The sequence below is a fragment of the Agaricus bisporus genome (assembly GCF_000300575.1).
Source record: "Agaricus bisporus var. bisporus H97 unplaced genomic scaffold AGABI2scaffold_6, whole genome shotgun sequence".
Taxonomy (NCBI): Eukaryota; Fungi; Basidiomycota; class Agaricomycetes; order Agaricales; family Agaricaceae; genus Agaricus; species Agaricus bisporus.
Window position 1 is genome coordinate 1,458,867 of NW_006267369.1, and position 9,952 is coordinate 1,468,818.

Below are 9,952 nucleotides of genomic sequence, written 5' to 3' on the forward strand. Positions count from 1 at the left end.
TTTATTGCAGCTATTCTTGAGCTTCTAATTCTATACAAGTTATTTATTTCTTACACACGATGCACATCGTCCAGGAAGTCTAACAGTGTGCTCGCGCTCCATGCCTGCGTATTGCACGAATCTGCGCAATACTCGCCACCAGCATTGGTCAGCTCTGGTAATCCACGCCACTTATCGTTCTCAAGATGGCTTCTGGGCTTCAGCAATATTTGATGAAGGTAGTGCAGAGTCTTGTTGCGGTTCTAAAACAATGACTATTAATTGGCAATGAATGCGGCTAGACGGTGGACTTGCCTTCTTATCAAAATGAAGATAAGCACGTAAGAAATATCCTAAGGGCCAACCCCACTCTGGACCCTGAAATACCATGAATGAGAGAGAAGACCAGCCAATGGGGAGTGGCACTTACATTGTGGTAATTGAGCCCCTTGGCAATCGATGGATCCGCCGAGTCATTTGAATTGTCATACACTGGTCGGTACTGCATGTCAGCAGGATCGAGCGTCTTCATTCCCAATGGACCACGCAGAACTTCGTCCGCAACCTTCAATGCCCCTAACGCATGCCCTCCATCGAAAAGCTCTGGAGCCACGGCCATGGCCATCGGGAAATTACACCGTAATTGGTAGTCGGACCATTCTCTACCAGAACCAGACCCGTAGACATCCTTATAGATACCACGCCGGTTTACGATGGAAGATTTGATGTCATAGGCGGGATCCTCGCTGAGGTCTACAACGAAGGACCCATGAGCGATCGACAACACCAACGCACTCGTGGCTTACCTAAGGGCACATAATAACACCTTTCAAAATGTTTCCTGATCAAAGACGCCCACTCTCCGTACGTGACGAATGTTTGTTTACCCTTGACTTGAGACCAAAAGACTTGTGAGTAGAGACGAAAAGAAAAGATTAAATGACATACTCGTTGCTTGGACGCCTTTGAACGGGAATAGACCCTTTGTTGAAATTGCGTCCAACCACCGTAGAGTACTGGCAAGTAACCCAGTTATTTCCACGGGTGCCCCATCTCTCGGGGTCCCAGGAACGCCTTTGGTGCCAGCCTTGGTAGATTCCCCCATTTTATCCATCCAAGTCCCACAGTTCCATTGATTTCCTCCGAAGATAAGACCATTTTCCCAATCAACTTTGATGTCAATATTGAAACCCTCATCAGCCATCTGCATATCTAAATTAGGACCAGCGTTATATTCCCGGAAGGAAATTCCATCGGCATGACGTTGAAGTATTTCTTGGATGATCTCTGCAACTGTGCTCGAATCTGCGTACGCTCGATCGTCATCCCAGTGTACCCACGTATCATCCTTGGGGAAACGACGTTTGACTGGTTCGGATAATATGGCGAGTCCGCCTGGTACAAAGGATACATAATCTTGTATGTTTTGTAACATCCACCATGGCGAATCTCTTGAGTTGTACCTGAATAAACGACTTTCAGCGAAAAGGTAAGAGTGCGTGGTCGCGAAACAATTCACCTTGGACTCCTGACGGAATCCAGTAGATTGGGTATCAATCCGTGTTTGAGAGTAGACGCAAACGCAAGAATATGTTTCTTAGCGCTATCAAAGTTGCCTGTCGTTAAAAACAAGCCCCGGAGGGAGATGAAAACATCTCTTCCCCAACATCGAGCCCACCCGGCAGTAAAGTGGGGCAACCCAGCAGCAAGTGAGGGGGTGGGATGGCCGGGATGTAAGGAAGCAGATTTGACCTGGCCATGCATCTGAATAGCACAAAGGGCCAAGTCTTGAGTGAACCCGTGTCCTAAAGTAACAAAGTCGGAACACTGCTCGATAGCTGCCTTGCGCGCGGCCTTGTAACTCTCGGATATGACGAGTGCGAAGTATTTCGGACGCATGAAATTGGGAACGGATGTGATTATACGATCAAAACGCTCCTTGAACCATTTCGCTGGTTCCGCAAGGCGAGGGAAAGACGCGACTTGACTGGATAACAGAACAATCACCAAACAAATAATCAATGCGTAGGCAAGGAACTTACTGGCTCAATCGTTGGTGGACGTAATCCAAGGCCCATGTGCCCTCCCTCAAATGTCCGCATAGAGGATGCCCAAGGTCATTGTAACGCATAATATGCCTCAAAGCGTGCATCCACCCTTCAAGACCACAATAAACATTCTTTCCTAGGTCAGGTATATCGTAGACTCCAAATACTCCGTCCGTTGCGTCTCGTTCTTCTCCCTCCGCCCTATAGAGCACGATGTTGAGGTCGACAAGGTCAAGACCACGGAAGGCTTTCTCTGCTCCCGAGGTACAAAAGACGTCTAAAGAAGGGTCGTAATCCTGTAGTTGCGTTTGGAAAAGCATGACGCTTCCTGGTGGAAATGTATCTGGAACTACAATTTCGGAATAGGGACTTTCGTTGTCTATGCCTTGGGATGCAATGACTTCTGGTAGTTCTTCCAAAACTGCCGGGAGACCATCAAGGAACTCTTTGTCTTTGCTATCGGAATACGACTCGATATTCAGGCTAGCTCCCATGATGAATTTGGCATGAGTCCGGCGAAGTTTAATTGGTGTTACTGTCAAGAGATTTTGAGACGTGCTCATGTAGAGGTTATAAGCCACTTACTGTAACCTCGATCCTTGGAACCCTTGGAAAAGGCAGTATGGGCGACTAGTAAATATCCCTTCTGAGTAGAAGGTTGCACGCGGTGTAAGACAATGTACTGCGGAGAGGAGATCAACGAATGACTCTTCTTTCTCAAAGGCGCGCACTTACGTCGTTCTCTTGATGAACATGACCCTCCTCGTAACGGCCTAACACCATTTCCAAATGTAACTCGTTCAAAATACGCTTGACTTTCGCAATACCACTGCCTTTCCCCGTTCCTGTAATACGATATTTCCTATCTTCTTGCACCAAGTTCAAAAGCTTGGGATACAAATCATCGAAGCCCTTCACACTTCCAATCGCACTATAACTGAATGTCGCCAGCGCACCTGTCGAGAGAGCATCCTCCGCAGACCGTTTATGCAGCGGTGACTCGTTGTCGTGTGTGAGGTCGTAGAGTAGTGCATGAGGCACAGAACCATTGAGAGGAGTGACAAGTGCTGGCCGAGTCAACCCTTTCCCAGTAGGACTCGCAATCTCCTCCATACTTGTCATACATACACCATCCATGGAACCAATGGGTTTCCCAACTCCATGTCGATACAATAACCGGGACAACTCTTTTGGATCCCAACCGTTGTAAGACTCTCGAACCAAACTGTTGATACCGAGTTCTCTAACAAACAACAAGTCTGTCTCTTCATTGCCAGTGAATAATTCGGCGCAAACGTAAAGGTCGGGTCGCATTTCCCTTGCCGCGTCAAGCATGTATGTCCCAACTTCGAGTGGTGTGGAATGACAATTGTCGATTCTGAATCCATCGAAAGTTTCTGCAAGGGATGTGACGTAGTCTCGCATGTAACTCCATAACCAGGGATTCGATTCTGGAGATTTTCCGTATCGCAACTTGACGCAATCACCCCATACGATGACTTCACGGCGTAAATAAGCTTTGGAGGGAAGAAGGGCAAAATTCTGAAGGGGGTCTGCGTTCCATATCCATCCGTTATTGGCCAATGAATAAGTGAATGGATCAGTATCCGATTTGGGGAGGACACGCGTGAAATAGGGTTCGACGAGGGGATTTCTACGACGCGTGTCTCGTTCAGTGAGAGCAACAATAAGAACAACACTCACTTTTTCGAAATTTCCTTTAATTTGGGTCCATTGGGATCCAACCTCGTATATTTAACTCGATTCCGTACGTTGTCTAGGGCCGCTCGCATGTCTTCTTCCCACTCACTATACAAAGGCACGTTGATGACATCGACCGCTTTGATCCATGCCTCAGCAAGGACGTCATTGTCTTGAATTTCTGGTAGAGCGGCTTTCATAAGGCCTGCACTGACAGCACTGTCGACGTGAACTCCGAATCTAGACCCCAGTTGCCCCAGTCCGGTGATGAGCTGTTGGGAACGCAGGATCTCTGCCAATTCGACATCAGTTTTCCCTCGAACATCTTGTCCTGTCCAGGGTTTGAATTTTCCTGACGTCAACGAGGTTATGATGGATTTCTTTTCGCGCGATGGGTCTAATACGTAGTATTGCCAGAGATTGAGTGCTTTGAGATCTTCCTCGAGAGCGGAGACAAGGCAATGCAGGTCCGCTTCAGAGTTTATGGCTGATGGGAGTCCCCTAGAAGCAACTTTGTCGGAAAAGTCAATCAGGGCGGTGTCTAGTTCGAGTGCAGGCGAGAGATGAGGCGTGTTTTTCGGACTAAAACCTAAATGCAAAGCATTTGAAAACAGGACTCTTGAGCATGTATACAAATAATACCCACCAGCTTCGGGATGATCTACCAACCAAGGGCTGTTATTTGCCGTATGGTTGAGGACAACATCTGTCAAACTGAGTAATCCATACTCTTCCCGAGCGAGTTTGAGAACTTCAACTACTCTCTCCTTCCCACTCCCATTGTCCGGTGATTTGACGAACAATGTAGGATCATATTTCATCTGGTCCCGAATTGAGTAAGGGCTATTGCTTTCTCCACGTTCTTGCAAGGGAGTATAATGTAACATTGTATATCCGCGTTCTTTGGCTTCAGCAAAATGGTCTCGCCAATGGTCCATCGTTCCCATCCATTTCGATACCACAGTCAAGATCGACAACCCATCGAGAGGGAGATTGACGTATTCATTGGTAATGTTTGCACCTTGACCTGGAGGCAAAACTTTGAGATTGCCATCAAGAACGGGAGTGCGACTCTTGATTTGAAGGACTGGATCGACATTGAAATATCCGTGTCGACCCTTGATGCGCTGTCCATCATCGCCATCATACTCTACCCAATAGATAAATGCACCAGCGTGAGATATCGGTAAATCTACTTGAATGGGCTTGGAATAATCGGTAGGGAGTCTAAAAGATGAAGATTAAGTACAAAAGATAGACGCCGGTTCCAAGAATTGACGCACTTCCGTTGGGTATAGCGGTTTCTGCCAAATACTCCTCCGTCTAAAGGAAAGTTGGTTTTGAATATACCATTGTTGGAAGCAGGTGTTCCCGCAGCGGAGGACACTCTAAGAATATAGGGAACATAGGGTGGAGGTAGGCGGATATACTAAAAAAGAGATCAGCGAAATGAAGGATCAGATTTTCAATGTTACCTGGCAATCTTTGTTTGGGCCGCCATCCGGATCGAGACTCAATTCATAGACTACAATAGGGGCGTCTGACTGGGTTGAGGACGAGAAGAATTCAAGAGCTCTATCTGCGGGGGTTTTTGGGGAGAGAAGCCCGGGACCGGCGTCCGGGGCAATGGAAACTACTGGTCTGTTCTCGGCCATGGAAGGAAGAGAAGAGTACCAAATTTACGCGGGTTTCTGGAACATATCACATTATAGTTCTATTATACATTATTGTTCTTACTCCTTCCGGAGCATTCTGTCATATCCCGGCCCTCGCCTGGCCGGGCATCGTCATCGACGACGTCGCCGTTGTTACTATTGCCGCTCCAAACAACTCGTCCCCGTCCATCCGTTAGAAACGGTGGATTGGTGACTCTTCCACTGTCCACCTCTTCAATTGCTGCTAGATCATCATCGTCATTGTCGGGAGTTTCCTCCTCCACGCGCTCGTCTTCATTGTCCGCTTCGTCGTATCTCGTACTCCTGATGTATCTCCCAAGTTGACTTATTTCGTCATCAGAGTCGCTTTCAGGGTCGACCTCTTCGGAGTTGTCAGAGATCGTCGTGTGGTCGTCTTGCATCTCATTCGAAGGATTCTCCACCTTGGGAGGGATTAGAAGAGACGAAAGACCGAGTACATTTGACACTTGCCTGCTCTGTATTGTTGTTATTTAGATCACGATTGACGAGTAACCGGACTACATTCAGGGTGCGGACTACTGTTTCGCTGGATGCGGAGACAGCGGATTCTAGGGTTTCCATGGCCTCTCGGAGGACGTTGACGGTCAGAGGGACCCATTCAGATGGAAAAAAATGGGCAACATCGTAATCCAATCGAGTTGACGGCTGCGGAAAGGAGTTGTGATAGCGCTGCTCGGGTGTTAATGAGTGGACTCGAGAGTAGAACAGGATACGTACACGCATGCACACATCTGCACCATGGTCGAAAATAAAGGGAGTGCCGTCTCTCTTGAGATGTTGGTAGAAGCAGTCCTTTCCAAAGGGACAGATAGGATGGTTCTCGTCTCTTTGTAGAGAGCGTTGGAAGTAGCTGAATAGGTGGTTAATGAGGGCGAAGATGGGGGAGAGTGTGAGACTGACCGACAGGAAACTCGGCTCATGCTTTCTTTGTAGGCCTGTGTGATGCGTTCCTTCTCGGGATGGCCATGTTTGTAGAAGCGGGAAGAGGGGGTAATGAATTTGCTTGGTTCTCTGCACATTGGACAGCGTTTGAGGGTGATTTGCTCGGCGGCGCCTTTCTGGTCTCGCCATTGGCGGATGCACTGAGAGACATTTAGATAAGATGGTCTTGTTTTGTGATGCCCAGTCTCACCGTGATGCAGAAGATGTGGCTACAGCCAGCTGGGAGGAGATGAGAAACTGGGCAAGCATGGGGGAAGATGCGTACATAGCAGACCATAGGTGACGGGCATCTCGAAGCAGATGGAGCATGGGTCGTTCTGTGAATCTCGATCGTCTTCAGGAGGAGCAACAGCTGAGGGGACATCGACGGTGTGCTTGAACCAGCACTGGTCGCCGCGGCGGCAGAAACCTGTTAGAAATGTGAGTAGATGATTAGGAAAGAGAGCAAGACCGACCTTGTGCGTAGAACTTGCAGCGTTTGGACTGGTCGTAGGGGGTGAGGGAGGAGTCTGAGTGAAGAAACTTGCATGCAGCACCCGCAAAGCAGCCGTGCTGAGAAGCGTAGTACCTGCAGACGCCGCGGGGCTTGGAAGTGGACGGACGGGCCATTGGGAAGAGGAGAAAGCAATGAGATCACGTGTGGAGAGAGAGAGCATCACGTGCATGTCTCTGTCGTCGACGTCGACGATCAAGCAGCAGCTCACCCAGGCTCTCGGCGCGGCCAAGGCGCCCAACTACTTTGCCGCTCTCCAGGCTTTTGTCAAGGGTCAACTCTCCCGCGCAGAGTTCGAGGACGTCGTCTGCGCTCTTCTCGACGTCCCCGCCCTCGTCCAGCTCCACAACGCCCTCATCATCTCCCTCTTCGATGCCACCGCCGTCCTCAGACGTCCCCCGACCCCCCCGCCTCCCCCCGCACCCAAGCAGCCTCCCACAAAGCGCCGCCGTGTCCTCCTCCCCTACCAGGGCCCCACCACCCCAGACGATGCCCGTTCCTTTAAATCGTCGCGTGTGAAGCGCTGGGCGCTTACGGTCGGACGCAAGGAGAGGGACAGACTTCGCAACGTCGTCCCTTTTCAGGACCCTCAGCCCAAGCCAGACTCGGATGAAATCGCCAGAGAACGCGGCGTCGTCCTCTTACCCGAACGGGGAGGTATGGACATTTACCTCACCCATCGTACAACTGACCACCCTCCTCTCCAGATCCCCCGGGCAGCCGTCTCGTCGTCAATCTCCACTCCGCCTCCAGAGCACCCACCTTTCAACACATTGTAGACCGCGTCAATCTCATATGCGCCCAAAACAACCTCGGTACTCCCCATAGATCCGTGCCTGAGCTGGTGAACATGGCCTGCCAGGTCTGTGCCTTCTCTGCTGCCCATCGCTGTATTCAATATTATTTGCAGGCTAAACTGAAACAGCTCATCACCCATGCCCTCACTCTCACCTCGACTTCCCATGCCATCACCTCCATTGTCCCTTCCTCAACCTTGTCTGCATCACACAGCCTACACACTCACCACCACCCCCAACGCGCTCCCGTCCTCACCGCCGCCTCGTTCCAGACGCTTTTCACGATCTCGCCCTCCGACCTCCCCAACAAGAGCGCGTCTGCCATGCGCCTCGCCACCCTTGGCCCTCCAGACGTGAGCATATCTATTTCTCTATGGGTGAAATCTAACCCATAATCAGGAGGATGATCCCGAGGATGCTGTCGTGCTCAAAGACCGCGAAATTCACGATCAGCGGTGGCAACTCATGGCTCTTCTCGGAGAACGAAGCACTGTGCGGGAAAGCCTTCGTGGGAGTCGATAGATAATTACCTAATTAATAGTCAGATCAATCAGTGTTGTATATTAACTTTGTGAATCCTCTCCACCATGGACCATCTCGACCTCGAAACTCTCATCGCCCGCATCACTTCAACGCCAAATCCCCGCACGCTCAACGACTACTTTAGATCCATCCCAGCAGACACCCGCGAAGTCATCCTTGCAAGCACCCTTCCTTCTGGCCAGGATCCACTCAGCGTCCTCGATGTAAGAACCAACACGCTCGGCGTTGTCTACATTCTGTGCGCGTTCTTCGACATGGGCTCGACTCCTGCCTAATTTCCTGCAGATCCGCCCGTGTGACTGTTCACGGGGCCGTACCGCCACCTTGGCAGGTCGTTGATTCATTTTGCCACAATTTTGATAGAGAACAGGCGCGTTATGCCCCCGAACGAGGTCAGTCAAAGAATATTCACACACGGATCCGGTATTGAATCTTGCAGTCGTCATACTGGGCAAGAATTTAACACGCCTGGCGCTACATTACAACAACGTTTGTAGGATTCACCCATCCGAAAGCTAGTTTTTCACCTTTTATATAGCCAGTCGCGTCCATCTTGCCTCTCCGCGCTCTTATTCAACGCTATGTCCCCGATCCATCCTATCTCACCTCCATGCATCCTCAGTTCCTCCTCGTACGTCGCCTACGCCGACTCGAACAAAGTCTCACAAAATGCCTTTAGATATGTGTCTGCCACCGTAGGTTTTCAGACGCTCTTCCATTCCTCAATCACCCCATAACCAACATCGACACAACCGACATGCACTACACCGATAATCTGATATATCACTATGTTGGTGGTATTGCCCTCGCCGCTTTGAAACAGTGGTCAAATGCGGAAGAATTTTTTGAAATTTGTGTTACTTCTCCTGGTCTCGCACCGTCTGCTATCCAATTTGAAGCTCTGAAGAAAATGAGACTGGTTCAACTCATATCTAAAGGCAAAATGTGTCCGTTGCCGAAATATGTTTTACCGGGATTAACGAGGATGTTCAAAGACTCGCCGTATTCGAGTTTTGTGAATGCGTATCCACATGATATAGAGCTGTTGAGGGAAATTGGGAAAAAGGAAAAGGGAGTATTTGCGGCGGTTTGTCTTTCTTTTTCTTTTTGAAGACTTGGTAAGATCTGATGACACAATATAGGACAAAAATATGGGTTTGATCCATCAAGCAATTGATCGTGCACCTCGTTGGGCACTTAAAAAACTTATTGGGACATATATCACGTTGAACTTGGCCGATATCGCACGTGAAGTCAAGATTGATTCCGTCGACCAAGTTCGTGAGATGCTACTCAACATGGTTCGTACTCACGACGTATTCCGCCTCATTGTTATTAAAAACAACGTAGATCGAATCCAACGAAGTATCAGCTCAAATATCAGCTTCCGGAACGGTCACATTCTCCGATCCACCGCCCACATTCACACAATCCCAGATTGATCAACTCTTGCGTGTTGCGCAAATGCAGTCTTCGAGATTGAACAGATTAGATTTGGACTATGGGAGAAGTAGAGAGTATTTGGCAAAAGCGGTCAAATATGATGGGGGTTCCGGTGGTGGTCTGGGTAGGGGAGGAGGTATGGAAGAGGATATGTTCATGAACACAGGCCCGTTTGCTGGAGCCGGTCAATTAGACACTTATGGGAGGGGGTCCTCATGCGAGTCAGACCGTGTGGGGGGAGGAGTCGATGTTTGGGTCGTGAAAACAGACTTTACGCGAGACTTGTATTATTAATTACTACTTTGTTAT

At 49.3% G+C, this 9,952-nt stretch overlaps 4 protein-coding genes across 4 annotated transcripts; 2 read left to right on the plus strand and 2 right to left on the minus strand.

The window, feature by feature from the left end:
* Positions 1-5: 5 nt before the first annotated feature.
* Positions 6-5,383, minus strand: AGABI2DRAFT_206172 (hypothetical protein; the record flags this gene model as incomplete). Its single annotated transcript, XM_006461952.1, is given in 13 exon segments — positions 6-242; positions 256-357; positions 410-732; positions 786-872; positions 928-1,442; positions 1,499-1,966; positions 2,022-2,562; positions 2,613-2,709; positions 2,763-3,681; positions 3,732-4,317; positions 4,375-4,955; positions 5,012-5,157; positions 5,204-5,383. The coding sequence occupies 13 exon segments, from the start codon at positions 5,381-5,383 to the stop codon at positions 51-53; spliced, it is 4,737 nt and encodes a 1,578-aa protein (XP_006462015.1). The 3' UTR covers positions 6-50.
* Positions 5,384-5,445: 62 nt separating this feature from the next.
* Positions 5,446-6,976, minus strand: AGABI2DRAFT_118867 (hypothetical protein; the record flags this gene model as incomplete). Its single annotated transcript, XM_006461953.1, has 7 exons — positions 5,446-5,880; positions 5,942-6,094; positions 6,143-6,275; positions 6,326-6,507; positions 6,558-6,586; positions 6,633-6,776; positions 6,823-6,976. 7 exons carry the CDS (start codon positions 6,974-6,976, stop codon positions 5,446-5,448), a joined length of 1,230 nt encoding a protein of 409 aa, XP_006462016.1.
* Positions 6,977-7,030: 54 nt separating this feature from the next.
* Positions 7,031-8,235, plus strand: AGABI2DRAFT_206174 (hypothetical protein; the record flags this gene model as incomplete). The annotated part of the gene is made up of 4 exons (XM_006461954.1): positions 7,031-7,517; positions 7,568-7,722; positions 7,771-8,010; positions 8,057-8,235. The coding sequence occupies 4 exons, from the start codon at positions 7,031-7,033 to the stop codon at positions 8,177-8,179; spliced, it is 1,005 nt and encodes a 334-aa protein (XP_006462017.1). The 3' UTR covers positions 8,180-8,235.
* A 9-nt stretch (positions 8,236-8,244) lies between these two features.
* On the plus strand, positions 8,245-9,952 carry AGABI2DRAFT_206176 (hypothetical protein; the record flags this gene model as incomplete). The annotated part of the gene is made up of 7 exons (XM_006461955.1): positions 8,245-8,438; positions 8,486-8,592; positions 8,640-8,689; positions 8,739-8,831; positions 8,880-9,287; positions 9,343-9,501; positions 9,551-9,952. 7 exons carry the CDS (start codon positions 8,245-8,247, stop codon positions 9,935-9,937), a joined length of 1,398 nt encoding a protein of 465 aa, XP_006462018.1. The 3' UTR covers positions 9,938-9,952.